Source organism: Schistocerca nitens, chromosome 6 (assembly GCF_023898315.1).
Source record: "Schistocerca nitens isolate TAMUIC-IGC-003100 chromosome 6, iqSchNite1.1, whole genome shotgun sequence".
Classification (NCBI taxonomy): Eukaryota; Metazoa; Arthropoda; class Insecta; order Orthoptera; family Acrididae; genus Schistocerca; species Schistocerca nitens.
In genome coordinates this window covers 361,552,405-361,576,066 of record NC_064619.1, presented here as the reverse complement: position 1 = coordinate 361,576,066, position 23,662 = coordinate 361,552,405, and the positions used below count along the sequence as shown (strand labels likewise).

At 37.1% G+C, this 23,662-nt stretch overlaps 1 protein-coding gene across 1 annotated transcript in view; it reads right to left on the bottom strand.

Moving 5' to 3' along the window:
* LOC126263361 (neural-cadherin-like) overlaps positions 1 to 23,662 on the bottom strand; it is a 454,211-nt gene that overhangs the window by 27,989 nt on the left and 402,560 nt on the right. Inside the window, exons 22-23 of the mRNA XM_049960451.1 lie at positions 10,822 to 11,022; positions 537 to 686 (exon numbers count right to left, since the gene is read on the bottom strand). Of these exons, the coding sequence (XP_049816408.1) occupies positions 537 to 686; positions 10,822 to 11,022 (351 nt within the window). The remainder of the gene's footprint in view (positions 1 to 536; positions 687 to 10,821; positions 11,023 to 23,662) is intronic.

Below are 23,662 nucleotides of genomic sequence, written 5' to 3'. Positions count from 1 at the left end.
TTTCCACAAGTGTTCCTTCAAAGATTGTTAGTTCATAAACAATAACATTATACTGTACGTTTTGATCATAGTGCACTCTGTAACCTAATATGATTACAATTAGTCACAGGGAATTCTGAATATTCTGCCCATCTACTTGTGACTGTGAAGTAAATTGTATGTCTCTCTGAGTAAACAATACATTTTGGAAGTGACATCACATTATCCTGAAATGGAAAACGCGTATTACAGGCTTCCTATTTCACAGGTAGTTTCTAGTGACAAAAAATCAAGTGTGCCTCCAGCAATAGGAAATGAATCTCTAACATATTCCAACAGAAATATCATGGCTGTTCTAATTTAATGAACAAATATAATGATGGTGAAAATAAAATGTTTGACTTTTTTTTTACTTAGCCATTCCCTACTTCTGTTGACTAGATAATAAATAAAATCATTAAGGGGTTGTGTTTTCTTTCACGTATCAAAATTACTTCATAAATGCAGTTAGGAAAACAGAACAAGAGGGATAACTGTTGGAATACTCAACAACTAACCTGATGCCAGTGACGACAATGATCCAGCAACACTGCCACTTCCTTCATGAATAAAATTGTGGAGATCATCTACTGAGGCCATTTGACTATTGCTGTAATTAGGGTCTTCAATGGATGGGGGAACATGTGGCTCAGTATCTAAAGGATACTCTGAAAAATAATGTAACACAAAACTTTGAAAAGCCAAATTTACATTTCAAGTTCAGTAATATTAATGAAAGTTGAGAAAAGTTTATTTCCATTATCAATAACAACTAAACTTAAGAACAGTTTATTACTTCAACGCATTTTCTTCACTTGTTACTACCACTGACTTACACAGCTTTCAGAGCAATATGAGTGCACAGCCAGATTTAAAATATGCTATTGCTGGGGGCAATGCACAACTAAACTAAAGCTCAGCTCACTTCAGTGATGTAGGATCTACTGGTTGCCCTGGGGAGAATACTGTTTATTCATAGGGAATTGCAGATGTGGAATGAATTGAGAGTTTTATGAGTCTTGAAAGACTTACAAAAAATTAACAGAAAATCCTTTATCATTCAATGTAATTGTATTTAAAATAATATCAATTTATTATGTATATTATTCTTTGTCCCATGTTAAAAATATTAATATCTGTAAAACAGTCGAATGATTTTATGTAATTACTTACTCTGGCCTTGATCTTGGATGAGGTTAGATTGAAAGACATTGTAAGCGTACTTACATTGCATTCTGGTTAAATATATCCGTTTATTTGCTCTTAAAACCTTTATTTATGTTTCTTTAGCATTCCTACATGATAGGAAACTAATAACTTATTTTTCAGAATATATGTGAGCTTACGAATGATTGTTGCCGGTCATTTGCACAGCCGCAATGTATTATTTGAAGATTGCCAATATTGTATTGTATTGTATTGTATGTTAACCGGGGACCTAGAAACAATGGAGAGGTTCTGTCCCCGCCGCAGCCACAGTGGTCCACAACCCCATGATGAACACCGTAGTCCACTTCACCCCTCCACCACCCCACACTGAACCCAGGGTTATTGTGCGGTTCGGACCCTGGTGGACTCTCCAGGGACGTCTCACACCAGACGAGTGTAGCCCCTATGTTTGCGTGGTAGATTAATGGTGGTGTATGTGTATGTAGAGAACTTGTTTGCGCAGCAATCGCCGACATAGTGTAACTGAGGCGGAATAAGGGGAACCAGCCCGCATTCGCTGAGGCAAATGGAAAACTGCCTAAAAACCATCCACAGACTGGCCGGTTCACCGGACCTCGACACAAATCTGCCGGGCGAATTCGTGCCGGTGACCAGGTGCTACTTCCTGCCTATATTAAATGGCTCCAAGCTACAGCAATAGCCTACAAAGTTTGCATTTTTATTATACTATTTAACTCCAGTGTCATTTTAGTTTATCTGTAAAGATTAATAGCAGTTTTCATTAAGTTCATGAGCCTGCCGCATAATGGCTATATTTTATTTCAGGTATGTAAATTAACAGAAATCAACTTACTCTGAAATGATCAATGATCAATACGCTACACAATAGTATTTCTCTACGTGAACCCATGACATTAAAGCAGAATTAATTTCAATGAAATTGCAATGCAAAAATAGCCTGAGATATTTTGTTAACAGACAGTACAGTGCTTCACACCGCTCTTTACATGTTTCATATTGCAGGCATTAATCCTTAAAAAAATATTTCCACAATAACAAAAGACTGTGTAATTTGCTTGTGATAAATAATTTGTGTTCTCACTTTAGTGTGTGCAGTGTCATTCGGTTTGTTACTATGCATATATGTGCATACAAATCATAAATTTTAATGAACTGCACATATACATATAATTAAAGCACACCACTTGATGTACAGAACAGATCACAACAACATATGTATTTAAAAAAAGATAAAAAATAATTTAAAAAAACACAAGGGGGAAACTGTACACCAGCATTCTTAAGCCCATGCATTAACTAAAGAGCAGACTTTTAATTACAAAATTTGAAAGTTGATGCTTGTCATCCAATAGTACAGTCTCTTGCTGCTAATCATAACATAAGACTAAAGTTTATTATCCTAAAAAAGCTGCAAAAACAAGAAAACAAGTCCATCACGTGTAAGTCTCAATATTAACTGCCACAAAACATTTTCAAAGTTCTCAGCTGCCTCAAGTTCCACAAATAAAGTTGAGGTTATTAAGGGCACTGAAACTCAATCTCTGAAACCACTATTGTAAGTTCATTGAAAAGTTAAACTATGAGCCTGTGATCAGCCAAAACTACTCAAGTCTAATGAAATAATGTAAGTGGATAGATAAAAACTCTACTCACCAAGCAACAGCAGGGGAACACACACACAAAAGGATTTAATGTGTGCCAATTTTCAGAGCCAGTGGCTCCTTCTTCTGGCAGAAGAGTTGAAGGGTTCTACCAGAAGAAGGAGCCACTGGCTCTGAAAGCTTGTAAATGTTAAATCCTTTTGTGTGCATTGTCCCCTGCCACCACTTGGGGAGCAGCTCTTTTTTTCCCATTTACATTATATCAATAATTGCTTATCTCCATTGTAATACAAGTCTAATGAAAAGTAGACATATGAGCCTGCACACTTCAAAATCATTTTAAGTCCAGTGATTGGAAATGGAATAAATTTAAAGCATTCATATAGAGCTGCTGCTTTGACACCTCGACACTCTCAGGTACCACTAAGCAAACCCACAGATGCAGCCCCCAACAACAAAAGACAGCTGTCGCACTTCTGCTTCCCCTTAAATACGTTTTGTGACACCATGCATTACTGAATCCATGTTAATTACTCAAAGAATGGCCATCATTCAAAAGAAAGACTATTTTCACATATGTACACATTATTAGAATAAACCCACAATTATTACAGTCATTTTACAACCTAAAATTACACAAACTATATAATATTACGTAAGGTATCTATATATTTCATAAACATGTTTACACCTTGTTTTACAATATGAAAAAATTAAGTCAAAATTATAAAATGCATGAAGCCATCCCAAAGAAAGAGTATTCTCTTGTCCTGTACGTATTGTGTTTTACTTTTTATTATTTGCACTTCAACAGTGATTTAATATAACTTTCCTTAATGGACATTTACTTACTTAACCCTATAAAGTATAAGTAATACTTAATTCTATGAAGCATTAACTAGGATGGTAAGGTGAGAAGCTACATAACTCATGCTGTCTTCATAACCCATGTAGCTTGTGAATGATTATGGCTGTAGCATATTTTCATATATAATTTTTATAAAATAATTAGTAATTTAAAATATAAATGCAAGCTTTGACATAAGGTCAGTAGTGGTGTTGACATTGTCAGCTTTAATTTGATATGTCATATGGTGGGAAAGCTTCAATGATCTAACTGTTGTTAATTTTTACTGTCCAGAAAAATAACCACAATTAAAAGCAATTGTAATGTTCTTAATATTTATCATATAACCAAGCTTAAAGCTGCAATGAGATCATTTCAATAGGAATAAATTATTAGAGTTGGAACATTTTTGTAAGATAAAAAATGTGATGTATTGTGCGTCTCATAACATTGGCCATACCCTAAGAGCACACTCTGGCAGCTATAATGAGCAGAAATAGGGAAAAAAGGGGGCGTGGAGGGCAGATTGCAGCATTTCTGAGACAATACATATTTTTTTAAAAAAATAGATATAAGATCATACTCCAATGAATTAAGTGGCACATTTAGCTGTATAAGACTGAGTGAATAGAATATCAAAATCATCCAATTTGTATAAATCACCAAATGATGATGTTAATTTATTGTTTGAGAAATTTGAAGAAATGTTAAGAAAAATTTTAAAACTCTAAACTCATGTTGCTGTATGTGGTGATTTCAACATAGAGCTGTCTGGCTCAAGTGAGTGCAACTCGAAAACATTTTTAAACATGCTCAGATCATTAAATTTATTTGTACTAACAATAGCCCAACATGTGGAAATGCCTGTTTTGACAATATGATAGTTAATTTTTCAAGAGACCTAAACAGTGCATATGAATGTTTTGCAAATCATGATCCACTACATCGCACACACCACCATGCACAGTCAGATAACAACTGCCAAGCTTGCCATGAGTTAGAGGTCAGAAAGAGGAATGTTTTAAATTATTCACAGACTGCCTTAGAAACACAAATTGAGACTTTGTTTATGAATATGATGCAAATAAATTAACTGCTGAAACTTTCTGCAATAATTTCTTGAAGACATATATTGATTTATGGTACTCTTGTTCACCACTGAAAAGAAACAGTCTGAACCAAACAATAAAAGGAAAAAGAAAACAAACAGTTCTAAACTTAAATGGTTCACTTACGACCTTGCTAGTATCTGGGAAAACATGCTTTCACTGTACGAGTTGTGTACAAATAATTGCAAACACTGCACAGAGCAGTATGACATTTTTTATAAAGCCTGCCCGAAATATAAAAAACATTATAAAGCTGAACTTATACTTGCCAAACAATTTCCCTATGAAAATTACATAGAAGAAATTACATAGAAGGAAATTATATAGCAGCAGCTCTGAGAAATATAAAGGTGTTTGGGATATCATAACACAAGAATCCACTTCTATCTAAATTAAAACATTCTGCTTCAGCCAGAAGAGCTCAGTAGATACTTTATTATTATAGTAAATGAATTAAGACCTAAAATTAACCAGTCAGACACATCAGAAACTGACATACTTGCTGATCATCTTCCTAGAGTAAATGAATTCCACTGGGATCTTGCAGCAACAGTAAAAGCTGTTTGAAATTTTTCTAACTCAAAAAGCATGAACTGTTACTGGCTATCTAATTATACATTGAAAAGGACAATACACCTTATTTGCAAACCACTTGCTTTTAGTATGAATAAAAGCCTGGAGTTTGGAGTTATCTCCGACCAGCTCAATATTTCAAAAGCTAATGCAATGCCTATACACAAAAAGGGGGAAAGAATCTCCCGGAGAACTACAGGCATATATCTATTGTTGCAATCTTTCTCAAAATATTTGAAGTAATTTTTCACATACCAGTTAGAAACTACTCTGAAAAACATAGCCTTCACCACAGATCAAGATAGGTTACGGTTATGCGAGAATCACGGGACACACTCTCCTTAACACTAAATTGGTTCACATCTAATAAACTATAATAAACTACTCTGCATCTAGAGAAAACTCAACACATGCTGCTGGAACAAGATAAAGACGTAGAAGCAAAATCTGTAAAACTGCTTGGAATACATACTGATTTCAAACTAAAGTGGCAAACCCCTATTAATCATGTCTGCAGAATGATATCAAGGGTGTGCTCTCTCATATGGAAATTATCTGATATCAAGAACCATGGACCTTGCCGTTGGTGGGGAGGCTAGCGTGCCTCAGCGATACAGATAGCCGTACCGTAGGTGCTACCACAACGGAGGGGTATCTGTTGAGAGGCCAGACAAACGTGTGGTTCCTGAAGAGGGGCAGCAGCCTTTTAAGTAGTTGCAGGGCCAATAGTCTGGATGATTGACTGATTGGGCCTTGTAACACTAACCAAAACGACCTTGCTGTGCTGGTACTGCGAACGGCTGAAAGCAAGGGGAAACTACAGCCGTAATTTTTCCCGAGGGCATGCAGCTTTACTGTATGGTTAAATGATGATGGCGTCCTCTTGGGTAAGATATTCCGGAGGTAAAATAGTCCCCCACTCGGATCTCCGGGCGGGGACTACTAAGGAGGACATCGTTATCAGGAGAAAGAAAACTGGCATTCTACGGATCGGAGCGTGGAATGTCAGATCCCTTAATCGAGCAGGTAGGTTAGAAAATTTAAAAAGGGAAATGGATAGATTAAAGTTAGATATAGTAGGAATTAGTGAAGTTCACTGGCAGGAGGAACAAGACTTTTGGTCAGGCGAATACAGGGTTATAAATACAAAATCAAGTAGGGGTAATGCAGGAGTTGGTTTAATAATGAATAAAAAAATAGGAGTGCAGGTAAGCTACTACAAACAGCACAGTGAATGCATTATTGTGGCCAAGATAGACACGAAGCCCATGCCTAGTACAGTAGTACAAGTTTATATACCAACTAGCTCTGCAGATGACGAAGAAATTGAAGAAATGTATGATGAAATAAAAGAAATTATTCAGATAGTGAAGGGAGACGAAAATTTAATAGTCATGGGTGATTGGAATTCGGTAGTAGGAAAAGGGAGAGAAGGAAACATAGTAGGTGAATATGGATTGGGGCTAAGAAATGAAAGAGGAAGCCGCCTGAGCACAACTTAATCATAGCTAACTCTTGGTTCAAGAATCATGAAAGAAGGTTGTATACATGGAAGAACCCTGGAGATACTAAAAGGTTTCAGATAGATTATATAACGGTAAGACAGAGATTTAGGAACCAGGTTTTAAATTGTAAGACATTTCCAGGGGCAGATATGGATTCTGACCACAATATATTGGTTATGAACTGTAGATTAAAACTGAAGAAGCTGCAAAAAGGTGGGAATTTAAGGAGATGGGACCTGGATAAACTGACTATACCAGAGGTTGTACAAAGTTTCAGGGAGAGCATAAGGGAACAAGTAACAGGAATGGGGGAAAGAAATACAGTAGAAGAAGGATGGGTAGCTTTGAGAGATGAAGTAGTGAAGGCAGCAGAGGATCTAGTAGGTAAAAAGACAAGGGCTAGTAGAAGTCCTTGGGTAACAGAAGAAATATTGAATTTAATTGATGAAAGGAGAAGATATAAAAATGCAGTAAATGAAGCAGGCAAAAAGTAATACAAATGTCTCAAAAATGAGATCGACAGGAAGTGCAAAATGGCTAAGCAGGGATGGCTAGAGGACAAATGTAAGGATGTAGAGGTTTATCTCACTAGGGGTAAGATAGATACTGCCTACAGGAAAATTAAAGAGACCTTTGAAGAAAAGAGAACCACTTCTATGAATATCAAGAGCTCAGATGGAAACCCAGTTCTAAGCAAAGAAGGGAAAGCAGAAAGGTGGAAGGAGTATATAGAGGGTCTATACAAGGGCGATGTACTTGAGGACAATATTGTGGAAATGAAAGAGGATGTAGATGAAGATGAAATAGGAGATACGACACTGTGTGAAGAGTTTGACAGAGCACTGAAAGACCTGAGTCGAAACAAGGCCCCGGGAGTAGACAACATTCCATTAGAACTACTGATGGCCTTGGGAGAGCCAGTCCTGACAAAACTCTACCATCTGGCGAGCAAAATGTTTAGGACAGGCTAAATACCCTCAGACTTCAAGAAGAATATAATAATTCCAATCCCAAAGAAAGCTGGTGCTGACAGATGTGAAAATTACCGAACTATCAGTTTAATAAGTCACGGATGCAAAATACTAACACGAATTCTTTACAGAAAAATGGAAAAACTGGTAGAAGCAGACCTCGGGGAAGATCAGTTTGGATGCCGTAGAAACGTTGGAACACGTGAGGCAATACCGATCCTACAACGTATCTTAGAAGCTAGATTAAGGAAAGGCAAACCTACGTTTCTAGCATTTGTAGATTTAGAGAAAGATTTTGACAATGTCGACTGGAATATTCTCTCTCAAATTCTGAAGGTGGCAGGGGTAAAATACAGAGAGTGAAAGGCTATTTACAATTTGTACAGAAACCAGATGGCAGTTATAAGAGTCAAGGGGCACGAAAGAGAAGCAGTGATTGCGAAAAGAGTGAGACAGGGTTGTAGCCTCTCCCCGATGTTATTCAATCTGTATATTGAGCAGTGAAGGAAACAAAAGAAAAATTCGGAGTAGGTATTAAAATCCATGGAGAAGAAATAAAAACTTTGAGGTTCACCGATGACATTGTAATTCTGTCAGAGGCATCAAAGAACTTGGAAGAGCAGTTGAACGGAATGGACAGTGTCATGAAAGGAGGGTATAAGATGAACATCAACAAAAGCAAAATGAGGATAATGGAATGTATTCGAATTAAGTCAGGTGATGCTGAGGGAATTAGATTAGGAAATGAGACACTTAAAGTAGTAAAGGAGTTTTGATATTTGGGGAGCAAAATAACTGATGACGGTCGAAGTAGAGAGGATATCAAATGTAGACTGGCAATGGCAAGGAAAGCGTTTCTGAAGAAGAGAAATTTGTTAACATTGAGTATAGATTTAAGTGTCAGGAAGTCGTTTCTGAAAGTATTTGTACGGAGCGTAGCCATGTATGGAAGTGAAACATGGACGATAATTAGTTTGGACAAGAAGAGAATCGAAGCTTTAGAAATGTGGTGCTACACAAGAATGCTGAAGATTAGATGGGTAGATCACATGACTAATGAGGAGGTATTGAATAGGATTGGGGAGAAGAAGAGCTTGTGGCACAACTTGACTAGAAGAAGGGATCGGTTGGTAGGACATGTTCTGAGGCATCAAGGGATCACCAATTTAGTATTGGAGGGCAGTGTGGAGGGAAAAAATCGTAGAGGGAGACCAAAAGATGAATACACTAAACAGATTCAGAAGGATGTAGGTTGCAGTAGGTACTTGGAGATGAAGAAGCTTGCACAGGATAGAGTAGCATGGAGAGCTGCATCAAACCAGTCTCAGGACTGAAGACCACAACAACAACATGGGCTGTTGTTATGGGGTCACTCATGTCACGTTAGTGATGTATTACTGAGGGAAAGAAGGTGCTAAGAATAATGTGTATGGTTGGTCCAAGGGAAGCCTGAGGCCTGTGATAAATCTTTACATCTATGTATCATTGATATATGCACAAAAAAAAAAAAAAAAAAAAAAAAAAAAACATAGCAGAGATTGACACAAGAGAGAACAAATGCTGTCATGACATTAGAAATAATATTAGTATTGACATTGCTAGACATAGGGTGACAAAAACAGGCAACTCTCACAAAGTGAACTGTCTGAAATAACTGTTTTTAATAAATTGCCACATTCTGCAATGAATACACCTTTTGATAATTTTAAAAGTAAGTTTTATACATGGTTAATAAACAATCCATTCTCCAGTTTGAAAGAATTGCGGAATACTAGTAGTGTCGAAAATGAGTTTTAGGATCAGAATTACAATTCTGTACAACAGGTTAATATAAGAGAAATTGTTTGCACATGCAATGTGAACAGTAATTAATATAGAGATCGCTATTGTATATCAACATAAAGCCCATTTCACTACATGTGGTCAATGGCTAATAAAGAATCTGATCTGAATTGTGATTTTTATGGTATATTTGGTTTTATTGTATCTTGATTAAAGTCTATAACATATTATCCCTGAAAACGCAAACTCTTTCACATATTTTGTTTATTGTAGTTGACAATGTGCCTTCTCTGACTGCCTCATTCATGTATGTATGTGCCAGTCATGGAGAATCCCATCCCATGTCCACTGGTCACTGCTTACTTGAACCAGTCCTGACTGGCCATTGCACTGACTGTTACTAGAGTATACAACAAATAACACTTCCCAGCAGATGTAAATATACAATGAGAGAAATGCTCTCAGTTTGACAGAATGGGAAAGAATTTGCTTCCATGACACTTGAGCTGAGAGAAGCGAAGCCTAAAATCAGAGTCTGAAGAATGTCGCACAGTAACGACACTCAGTACATAGGCTCTCAAGAAAACAAGGCCAATTTTTAACTGTGTCAGTAGTATGTATGCTTAATCATAAGACTCTGACATAAAATAACTGAACTCTGGTGACTACAAGGCAGTGACCTGATGTCTGCAATTGTCTCTCCTGAAAAAGGGCTTAATATCCCTTTCGTCTAGTTCCTGTGAATTTGCTCTATCTTTTCCCCATTTTTGGTGAAAGGATTTTAGGGAATTCTGAAAATTAAAAACTTAAAAATTTCTGTCTTGTAATAACTGCACCAATTGTTTTAGTTTCAACATCCAGTAAATATTTACTTATCTTCAGTCAGAAATGTTACTAGCACCCACCTATCATATTTGTTTAGCTTTTTGTGACTCAAAAAGGGATAAAGTATTTTCTACCATTAAAAAAATGAAAGAAATGGAGTAAAGTGACATATGTTTATTATTCCCTTTTACAACTGTCAGAAGATTAGTTGTTGTGAACTTACCTTATGTAGAATAGAACCTCATTTTGGAACTTTAATAACAGACAATCTGTCACTTCATAATCTTTACTCTCAAGAGAACAGGTTTTTATGCACCTTTATGGAAATGCTCTGTTGTAATCAAGAGTTCTGCATCTTCTGTGCTATTCCAGAATTAAATGATAACAAAATGTACTCACTGGATAATGTCTCTGTTGATGCATCCATTGATTTTTTACTATCCTGTTGCACATTTGTCACATCTGATTCCATCATAGAATCCTTTCCACCACCTTCATCATCATATTTTATGATGTTTTCTCCAACACAATCTTCCTCTTTTTTCTTTTGTGTGTCTTCTTTGCATATGGCATTATACACAATTAAAATCAAGATTAACACTGAAATAAGCAATAATATTCATTAAACAATGAAGTAGCCCACAAACTGTACACAATGTAAAAACAGATGTTTAATCTAAAATGTGGTCTCCCAATATTTAATTCTCATCATTTAGTAATTTACAATGAATTACTTCTATCTTTCAGAATCTCTTCAACTTCTGATTTCATCTGTGTTCCATTCCCAACAACTCATATCATTTATTTTACCCTATGGAAAATGTAAGAGAGATGACTTTATTATAACTTTAGTTTTAAAAAGTTAAAAAAAGGATAAAAGGTGCAAAAAAATTCATGACAGTTAAAGATATCAAAATACCTACTGAAATACATTACTCAGAAAAAAGTGTACTCAATTATGCTTAACTATAAACTTATAAGTTAGATCATTAGAAGGAAGTGTATCATGAATAACTTACACTTCTTTTATGGAGTTTTGGGTTTTACAAAAGTGTCAGTGAATTAAGCATGTTCACAGTTTTGATAAAGAATGTCACTGATATGGTTTCAAATATCTGTGAAGCATATGACTTTAATCTGTCATTAACTACTGAGATCAAAACACACTATATTAAACAAAGAAAAATTAAGAGTACAAAAGAAATAATGAATCTATAATTACAAAACTAAAAAAATACCTTATTTCTCTTAATTAAAATTTAATTGAGGTGATATAGGGGCTAATAATGCTGCTACCAGAATCTTTGATCACTTACTCAATTACACTAAATGCCTAAAAGAAAGGAAATTAAATTTGAAAGTAAATAAGAAAAGATTCTTCTGGGTAACTCCTCATATTTCGTATAATAATTTTTATTCAGAAATTTGTATCTATGTTTAGCTTATACGTAACATATTTTTATTTCTGCTGTTTAATTATACTTTGTAGACTAATGTGCAAATGTTAGCATGAAACTATATTCAAATACTGGTAATGTTAATACTCTGCAAATTGATGTAGTCTGTAATAAATTGTGCATATGGACTATGGAACATATAACTACTTAGTATCCTGTTTCTTATCTCAAACAGTTCCTTCATTAACCTTCCTCCTACAAACACAGGCATTGCACAATAACACATTGCTTGACAGTTTTCTAATTCCCAGTTTCTTTGAAGTTTTAGAGGTGGAACTGTTGAACGAGGTATCATCAGTTTTCAAGCTATCTCAGTACGAGCAATATCATCATTAATAATTGCATCCATTTTCCTCCATTGCTAACTTCAATTATGTTTTATCATAAAGATAAGAAAACTCCAATCTTTTGCAACTAAAATTTATTCTTGAATACCAGACATGTTTCACTTATTTATGTTAGGCATCTTCAGTGGTATTCAATTTTGTGTCCTGTTCATGCAGTTATTTGTTGTTCTATATATGCTAAATACACATAGTACAAATTTCTTACTGTAAATATTTATTTGTACATAACCTATATTATAGTAAACTGCACATGCTTGCACTACTCTTGGTAAGATGCTTTAGAGCTCCAAAAGTGGGGAGATAATAGTCATGTGTGCATGAGGTGTGCTTGCTTTTGTGTGTGTGTGTGTGTGTGTGTGTGTGTGTGTTTTATTTCTTTTCTTTTCTGAAGAAGGCTTTGGCTAACCGTATAGCTGTCTTTCCACTGTGCCTGTCTGCAATTTATGGTGAGCAGCAATTTATCCTTTTCAAAATATTCTTGTATATGAAAATATTGATTCTGATGTCTTATTGCATTATGCACACTATTTATTTTAATGTATTATTGTGTAACATTAGCTCATAAGTACTACCATTAATTTACTATATTGCAACTTGATGTACCAATTACTGTAAATTTTTAAAAATCAACACTGTAAATAGAAAACAACACTTACTATTCCCATGTCAAAATGACTATAATGCTATTGGTATTAATGGAACTTGAAGTAATATAAATAAATACATGAATCCTCCTAGTGACCCAATACTTTAACCCATCTGTTTTCAGATTTATTGATGACATCTTCATGGCCTTGACTCTTGAGGGTGAGATTCTACTCCTCATTACCCTAAACATCCATTCGAAAATCTGTTTCATCGGGTCATTCTCAAACTATCTACCTGCTGGTTGGCAGCACAGGTGCCCCTCAGTAGCTGCATCAGTGTTAGTCATGCAGAATACACTATTTTCTAATGGAAAAGTGATTGTTTAAAACATCTTTAATAAGTAAGCTCATTCCATTATATTTCATTTATATGGTCAATTGATGGTTTTTTGACCTGAGGTTTTGTATTTAAATTATCACATAAAATCCCATCATACATAGTATGCCATATTTTGCTCTTAGTCAAATTATCACATAACAACCATGACCTGTGATGGTTAAGAGTTATATGTTATTGTGAAGAAGTTTCTTAAAATGTACTGTGGTTAGTTGAGTGCTTAGCTCATGCATTAAGTGGGAATAACTGCCTTTTTATGTTACATCATGCACCTGAGAAATTAACCTGTATGCCAAATTTTTGCCACCCATAAATAACAAAAATTGGTGTTAAGTTATTTAGTTTTATTTTTAAGTGTTGGATCAACATTTTGCCACCCATAAATAACAAAAATTGGTGTTAAGTTATTTAGTTTTATTTTTAAGTGTTGGATCAACATTGAAGGAGGATATTCATGCAGGGAGTGGTACGGTTGCTGGGTTGAGTTCCATTGTGACTCGTCCAGGTAGCTGAGTGAATTAATATGCCACTTCCAGAATTTAGAGAAATGAGCATGCCCCAAACTGAATATATCTCATGGATTAACAATGAGGGTTGGCGAGCTAGCCAGCCTGGTTTATAGGTGGTTTCCCATGTCCATCTACATGGATACTAGCCTGACTAGCCTGGTACTCATGTCCCACCTCAGACACACACTGTGCTAATATTTAGAGAATATTCTGACACTTGCACGTGCGGTTTACTCTAGAGGCAGAATGATTGAGTACACAGATTCCACCTCTGGGGGAGTAGAGATGTCAGGAAGGGCATTCAGTCACCATCTGTCACTAACATTGCCAAAATCTGTATAACAGCACCAGCCTTGTGGAGAAAACAGGAACAGGCAAGGAAGAGGAAGAAGAAGAAGAAGAAAGCAAAAAATGAGAAGTTCCATTGGGGAGATTTCAGTGGGGAACTCAAGGGGGATGTCAACAAGGCTCTCCCATGGAATTGTGGGTTCTGCATAAAAGATAAAATAATGTCTGAACAAGAAGCAAAGATTCGTGCCCGTTAGGCTAAATCAGTTTACATGAAATTTTAACTAGACAGGTTAAATGGAGGATGATGGCTGCTTGTTAAAGGTAACAAGTTATGGGCATAAAGGGAACAGTTCTTCAACTTCTTCAATTACATTTTCACTTACAGTATCCAATAAGTCTGAAGTGTTACCTGAAGTATGAGGGGAAGAGCCTCATCCAGTTATGGTTCACAGTATGGTGCAGCAGACTTCTAGCAAAGAAACTAATGAGGTATGGGTCCAATCTGACATGTCAAAACCTACCCAAAAATGTTAAACAAGTAACTGGCAGAAGAAAGAAAATCAAGGCAATGTATGATGATACATTACAGGCGACTTCCATCAGTCAGTACTAATTTGTTGACATTAAAGATTTTATAACTGTTCCTGTAGCACAGTTCTTATAATAATTTTACTGACAATGAAACAGTTCTTTGTAGTCATCACAAAAATGCTAAGTGACCACTGGATGATGAAAACAAACATTTTGCTTATACCCCCACACCCTTGATAAAAGATAAATTAATGCATTCAGACTCTTTCCAGTCATTTTTAGTTTCATTTTGGAAAGGAATAAGAAATTGTCATGGGCATTGTTCTGCATAATGTACTGTATTCCTACCATACTTGATAAAATTTGTAAAATGTGGTGACGCAAACTGACAATGTAGAAATGACCAAAATTTAACAGTACCATTCTGCTGACAAAGAGCTATCAAAAATTATACTGCCTGACAATTTTCTGAATACTGCTTTATACTGTTCAAATATATTTTTATTGAGAGGCTGAATCACACCATTAGTTCTGGGTGGAATCACAACCATATTAGTGTTTTTTCATTGTCGTCCTGAAGACAGAGGTGTCATTATGTCCAGCCAAAGAATCTAACAAAAGCAATGAATTACTTTCTGCAGATGGAAAGAAGAGGTTTTGATGTAACATTGAAAATTATTTCCCCCTTTTTCCAGCTTTTTCTGAGTTGATTCCAAGATTCTTGTGAGTAAACAGTCCTTTTTTTCTAATTTTGGTTCTAATTTGTCTTTAGGTTATTGAGGGCAGATATGAAGCAGTGGAATCAGTATTCCATTGACACATAACACTGGCATTGTTGTACACAAATGTGTCATAGCATTCATCAATTGTACAAGTGAATCTCTCTCTCTGATTGGTTTTATATAAAGATTTTAGAGGATAGCAAGAAGCTATCACACTAGCTATGAATTTCTCTATAGTGTTACCTATTAATCAAATCTCCTCTACACATTTACTTGAGACAAATTTTGTAATTTTGCAACCTTCCTTTCCATATAATTTCCTGAATCTGTTTAACAAGGTCAAAGAAACTCATAAAAAAGTAATGTTAATCTCACTTGCAATTCAAAGTGCCCAGTATCACAGATCTTCTTCAGTAACAGTGTTCTGATTATCACATGCAGTTCAAAATTTTTCAAATAGTCTTTCTTTCATACTTTTGCGAGCTTTATTTTGGCTCATGTTTTGTACTTCGTGTAAATTTTTCTTCCTTTTATACAATTCATGTTCAGATTTTATGAAGCAAAACTGGCTTTGCACACTGCTTAAATTGTGTTGTTTCCTCTCTCCCATGAGTAACCAAAAAATTTACAGATTTTTCTGTGTCACCGAAAGCTATTACTGTATGTTGTCTTTGAGCTTGGAAGCTAGTCTATTCTTGTTATGGACTTCAATTGGCACAACAATCATTGCTGAACCCACAATTCACAGAATCGTCCAAGTTATTCCCCATCTCTTGTAATGTTTCCACAGTTATTAACAAAATGGCAACATCATTCAAATGAATAGTCACTAAATTAACTAATAAATGATACACATCTAGGTCTTCAGGACAAGTAGATGATTTTGACTGCGTACCACATTCTCCATATTTTACCTTTGTGAGGTTGAAAACATTAGTTGGATTCCACATTACTGTGAAATGCTGGAATTGGCACAAAGACAGATGCTATTAGCACGCTTATACAAAGAAATTACAAAGAAAATTAATTCAGTTTTGTCTCCATTGTTAATACTTAGCAGACCCACAAAGGCAGTTACTAATTATTAAAGGTATTAAATGAGTTGCAAATTCAATCAAATATGGCATCTACCAAGGCTATATGCCCGTCTCCACCCACCACATGAGCTATGAATTTGCCAATTTTCAACAATAAAAAAAATATTTAGAGTGTGTCTTGACAACTAAATTCCAGCTCTCTCTTTTTTTCTGTGTATTCTCCCTGTATAACAAGTTCCAGGGGAGGTTTTGACATGTTCTAGTGGACCATTCCCTAGATCATTAACAAAAGAAATTAGTAGGAAAACCATCTTGCTGCTACATAATAGGCATTGCAGGTTTGTAGGCCAGATGGTAAAGGCTCAGGGTACCAGGTCACTACTATTGTGAAGCCAAGTGCTAGCCTTAGCCAGGTAACAGAGGATCCAGAGAATTTGCTAATGTTTGGTGGCCATGTGTGACATGTTTGCATTGTTCTGCTGGTAGATACCATCATGTGAAGGAAAACAAAGTGCATGTAGGGGTGGACATGGTCCCCAAGGATAGATGCATACTTGTGTTACATCACTGTACCTTCCAGAATGATGAGATCACCCAGGGAATGCCACAAAAACATTCCCCAGACCATAATGTTCCCTTCTCCAACCTGGATCCTTCCAAAAATTCTTGCAGGGCTACACAGATCAAATGCCACCTGTCCTATGGAATGTAAAACATACTTCATCTGAACAGGCCACTTGTCACCAGTCAGAGGACATCCAGCTGATGAACTGAAGTCAGCATGGCTGCATGAACCAGGTGCCTGCTGCTGATGCTCACATGCAGCAATGTTTACTGGATGGTGATTGAGTGGACACTGTTGATAGCCCCTTGGTTCATCTAGGTGATCAGTAGCTCAACTGTTGTATGTCTGATTGCCCATGCATATCTCTGTAGCCTTTTTTTCACCCATATATCTGTGTTCTTTGGTGAACCCCAGTTGCCATGGCCTCAGTTTTGGATAGTGCCATTTCGCCACACTTAGTATATTTTAACCATGGTGGCATGAGAACACTTTTAAAACTTAGCCTTTTAGAACTGATTCCACACTTGGTCCACAAGCCAATGATCATACCTTACTGGACATCGGATAAACTGCTCCATTCCCACATTATTATGATGACTCCACTGCTTTCCATGTCCCCCAAACATGATTTATATATACCCTAGCCTGCTAGCACTACCACCTGCCATCTGTGAATGTTTATTGCACATTGACATCGACCATAGGTGGTGGACACATTAATGTGCCTTGCCTGTGGTGACCCCCATTGGGATACTTTGAACTGTTTATGAGGAGTTTGGATTCCTTGCTATGCTATCTACCTTTGGAAACCTTATTCGGGTCCTAAAATTAGTTCTCAGTAATTAACTTTCCAACACAGGTGGATAAAGTCAGTATGGCCATAACCAATAATTTTTTCTTAGATGAAGATCAAAGGAAGATAATAACTGTATACCCGGCAACATATGTGTCCTCTGATCATGGTGAACAATTGGATAGGATAAATAATATAGTGCCTTACAGAATAGATGCTCTTCATTTAGAATTATTAAAGACTCCAGGACTAATATTCTTAAGTACAGTGGGATCAAATTTATAATTAACCGAATGCTGACATACAATTTAGTTTATCCCATGGAAATTCATATTATTATTATTTGAAAATAGTTTTCCACATAAGCTAATCAGAAAAGACATTAAACAGCAATGTAAAAATCCATGGATAACTAGATGAATTAAAGTATTTAGTGAAAGGAAGAGGGAAACACACCTATTGACAACATTAAGTAAAGATCCTACAGTAGGAGTGAACTGCAAAAACTATTCAGAATTACTGAGAAAACTTATGGAAAAAAAAATCAAGTACATTATTTCAGAAGTCAGTAATGTCGATAACAGATTAAATCTATGCAAAGTGTAGTGAACTGGAAGATGGGACGACAGGTGCACAGAACAGGGTAACATCATTACTCATTTAAAGGGAAGGGCAATAAATGATTAGTCACAGATAGTAGATATGTTTAATAATCATATAGCAGTATGTCGAAAAAGTATGTCAATAAACAAAAGTCTCACTTACTTCTTCTGAAATGAAGAAAATCATACATTCTATCAAAAATAAAACCACATCTGGATTTTATGGCGTTTTCAACAGAGTATTAAAGACTTGTTCCCGTGTAATACTTGCTGTCTTTTCTAAAATATGTAATGCATCACTAACTCAGAGATTCTTAAAACCTATTATCAAAAAGGTGACAGGTGGGATGTCAAAACTGCTTACACATTTCACCACACGACACCATGTTCTGAAATGTTTGAGAATGATACATATTGTGGAACAATATTTCACCTGTGCAATTATAATATCTTCAGTAAACCACAGCATGGATTTGATGGGATAGTGAACCTATGCATAATGGCATATTTAACAAAAAGAAGTTCAAAGTTTTACTTAATAATTCAACCAATGTAAGTAGGGGAGATTCTTCTGACTGAGAATCTTAGATCCATTATTGTTTCTCATTAATGTAAGTGACTTTCGTTTAACATGCAATAAGCAGAGTTAGTTCTTTCTGCTTATGACACTAGTATTGCAATCAATCCCAACATACACACAGCAACAGAAGAAATGGTAAGCAATGTTTTTAATACACACATCAAAAAAATGTTTTGCTTCACCCCGGTTCCCAGAGCTCCTGGAGACAGACATTCACTTTGGATATTGTATCACAGACACAGTCACTTTGACTGTTCAGAGATGCCACTATACCCACCCAAATATGTAAACAACCATGCATGAGCAGCGCCTATTAGACAGAGGGGGTCCAACAGCTGATGAGTTCCAGTCATTCCACCAGAAAGAAGGTACTCAGCTTGTGTTGTCTGTAGTTCTACCATGCCTAGACAGTCAATATCACAGTTCCATTGTTACTTTGTGCCAGGAAAAGCTCTCAACAAGGGAAGTGTCCAGGCACCTCGAAGTGAATCAAAGTGATGTTATTCGGACATAGAGGAGCTACAGAGAGACAGGAACTTCCGATAACATGCCTCACTCAGGCCCTTCAAGGGCTACTATTGCAGTGGACAACCACTACCTACAGGTTATGGCTCAGAGGAACTCTGACAGCAATGCCACCATGTTGAATAATGCTTTTCGTGCAGGCACAAGACGTCATGTTATGACTCAAACTGTGTGCAATAGGCTGCATGATGTACAACTTCACTCCCGACATCCATCTCTGCAACCACAACACCATGCAGCATGATACAGATGAGCCCAGCAACATGCCGCTCAGGATTGGCATAACGTTCTCTTCACCGATGAGTGTTGCATATTCCCTCAACCAGACTATCGTCGGAGACATGTTTGGAGGTAACCAAAACAGGCTGAACACCTTAGACACACTGTCCAGCAAGTGCAGCAAGGTGGAGGTTCCCTGATGTTTTCGACTGGCATTATGTGGGGCTGATGTATGCCGCTGGTGGTCGTGGAAGGCACCAAAACAGTTGTACGATATGTGAATGCCATCCTCTGACTGATACTGCAACCATATAAGCAGCATATTGGTGAGGCATTCATCTTCATGGATGACAATTCGTGCTCCCATTGTGCACATCTTGTGAATGACTTCCTTCAGGATAACGACATTGCTCGACTGAAGTGGCTAGCATGTTCTCCAGACATGAACCCCATCGAACATTCCTGGGATCAATTGAAAAGGGCTGTTTATGGATGACGTAACCCACCAAACACTCTGAGGGATCTACGCCAGATCGCCGTTGAGGAGTGGGACAATCTGGATTAATAGTGCCTTGATGAACTTGTGGATAGTATGCCATGACAAATACAGGCATGTATCAATGCAAGTGGACATGCTACTGGTTATTACAGGTACACGTGTGTACAGCAGTCTTGACCACCTCTGAAGTTCTCACCAAGGAACACACTTGCAATAGCCTCGTGGAAAGCAATGATACTCATTTTTTGTTTTGTAATTTGAACAAACAAAGTATGAGCATTTACAAGAGTAGTATTGATTAGTAATTCAAAGGCCACTTTGTGATACCACTTCCACTGGCTTCCACAAGCATGAGTGATAGGTTTTCTTTTGATCTGAAAGATCAATGATGGGTTTTGCTGCATTGTAATTCACAGTTTCATTTGGTTTTTTCGCTTCACCTCTCCTTGTTTTCACTACCACAAGCTCAGGTTTGTGTTTGGTTGTCAAAAAAATGACATCACTCTTATCACACCACTTTCCAACAACAACCTTTGAGTTGCTTTCCACAACCACCATTTCCCATTCTTCAACTTTTTCATGATGATAGTTTTCAGATCTCCCCTTCTTTTTGCATGGAGTGTTCCCCCCAGATGAATTTGTGTTCATAGAAGAATGTGCGCCAAGTTCACAATAGTGTAAAAGTTGTCTACAAAGAGGGTCCTTCCAGAATTTGAAAGTGAATCCATTAATTCTAAAACAGCTAGCATTGTTACATCTACAGCATTAACTTCTTTTCCACAATACGCTTTTAACATTCCAAGTATATCCATCTACAGCACACACTTTGGATAATTTCCCTCCATATTTAAAACATTTTCCAGGAAAATACTGATGAAATCGTAACCTTCTGCAAAATAGAACCATTGTTTCATCAATACAAACAGACAATTCACAAGCTTCCTAATTTTGAACACCTTGTCATACTCATCTGTGTTTTCATTGTCACAAAAATGTATGCAACTGAGGAGCAAATAAAACATATTTTGGGACATAGCAGAAGACACCTGGTTTTTGTAAAGTGGATTCTGGTACTAATAATCCTCCAGTCTTGGCTTATAATCAGGCCCCATCCACAACATAAGCCCCATAAATTTTCTCGAGTCAACAACGCGCATATCAATCCACAAAGTCAGTCTGGATGATGGTGATAATGTTTCTGCAGCTATTTCACTAACAATCTTTTGCTCAGTATAACTGTTTGCTTCATTCACTATGAAGTTGCACATTTCTTCAACAAGTAAAACATTGTAAACATTAATGGAATGGATATTTGCAGGTAGATTGTCCAAAAGTGCATTCCTTACTCCACAGTAAAAAATAAAAAAAAGTTTAGGTTTTATTCAGGAAGTAGGGAGCCCATCAGCACAAAAGATCTCTTCAGGTGACAGCTCACTTTCACTGTCTTCATCGGTGCAAAACGAAACTTTGTTTTCCCAATTCTAGACATATTATTTGTAACTTTCACGTGTACATTTTGTTTCTTCAAAGGAATTACCACTACTTCATCTTCACTACTACTCTCGTTCAGGGAATGATCATGGTAATCTGAGTCACAATCACTACCGCTTCCAAAGAGTGATTCATCACATAAATCAATTCCTCCAACCATTTTCGGATTCTCTTCTCTTGTGAATCAATTTTTCACCGAACATCCACAAAATCTTACTGAAAACAAGCACTACACAATGCCACATACGTAAACAAAATATCTGTGCCATCAAGGAACACGTACTGATGTTACATCATAAACAGGTAACAACTGCCTGTCATGCATTCCTGCCACTACAAAACCAAGATCACAATACATTTACCACTGCCCGGTATAATGTGACACTCATTTGATTTCAATGCAGGTGTGATTGTATATGCATCACAGGCAAATACTTAAGAACCCCCATGTGATCAAATATGATGCACATGGCGAAAAAGGAAAAACTGATGTGCATCAACTATGATGCACATGGTGGTGAAAGTTTTAATACACACATCAAAAAAGGTTTTGCATCACCCCGGTTCCCAGAACTGCTGAAGATAGACATTGACTGTGGATATTGTATCACAGACACAGTCCCTTTGACTGTTCACAGATGTCACTAAACCCATCCAAATATGTAAACAACCATGCATAAGCAGCGCCTATTAGATTGAGGAGGTCCAATAGACGATCAGTTCCAGTACTTCCACCAGAAAGGAGGTACATGGTTCATGTTGTCTGTCGTTCAACCATGCCTAGATGGTCAATAGTGCAGTTTCATTGTTACTTTGTGCCAGGAAGGGTTCTCAAAAAGGGAAGTGTCCAGGCATCTCGGAGTGAACCAAAGCGATGTTGTTCGGACATGGAGGAGATACAGAGAGAGGAACTGTCAATGACATCCCTTTCTCAGGCCACCCAAGGGCTATTACTGCAGTGGATGACTGATACCTATGGATTATGGCTTGGAGGAACCTTGACAGGAAATCCACCATTTTCAATAATCCTTTTTGTGCAGCCACAAGATGTCATATTACAACTCAAAATGTGTGCAGAGCAACTTCACTCCCGACATCTATGGCGAGGTCCATCTTTGCAACCAAGACACCATGCAGCTCGGTACAGATGGGCCCAACAACATGCCAAATGGACTGCTCAGGATTAGCATCACATTCTCTTCACCGATGAGTGTCGCATATGCATTCAACCAGACAATCATCAGAGATGTGTTTGGAGGCAACCCGGTCAGGCTGAACACCTTAGACACATTGCCCAGCGAGTGTAGCAAGGTGGAGGTTCTCTGCTGTTTTGCGGTGGCATTACATGGGGTCGTTGTATGCTGCTTGTGGTCATGGAAGGCGCCATAACGTCTCTATGATAAGTGATTACCATCCTCCGACCGATAGTGCAACCATATCGGGAGCATATTGGCAAGACATTCATCTTCATGGACAACAATATGCGCCCCCATAGTGCACATTTTGTAAATGACTTCCTTCAGGATAAAACCATCATTCGGCTAGAGTGAACAGGTGTTTTCCAGACATGAACCCTATCGAACATACCTGGGATAGATTGAAAAGGGCTGTTTATGGATGATGTAACCCACCAAACACTCTGAGGGATCTACGCCGAATCGCTGTTGAGGAGTGGGACAATCTGGACCAACAGTGCCTTGATGAACTTGTAGATAGTACGCCATGACGAATACAGGCATACATCAGTACATGAGGATGTGCTACTGGGTATTAGATGTACCAGTGTGTACAGCAATCTGGGCCACCATCTCTGAAGGTCTCACTGTATGGTGGTACAACCTCCGTGTGGTTTCCATGAGCAATAAAAAGGGTGTAAATGATGTTTATGTTGATCTCTTTTCCAATTTTCTGTACAGGTTCCGGCATCTCGGAACCATGGTGATGGAAAACTTTCGTTTTATGTGTGTATTAAAATTGCAACATATGTGGACAACAGTGCAGTAATGCTTGGTTTTACATTAATTTTGATCAGGAACTATGATAGTTTGCTTTTGTGGACGATCAGAAAATATAATTTTATGTTCCAGA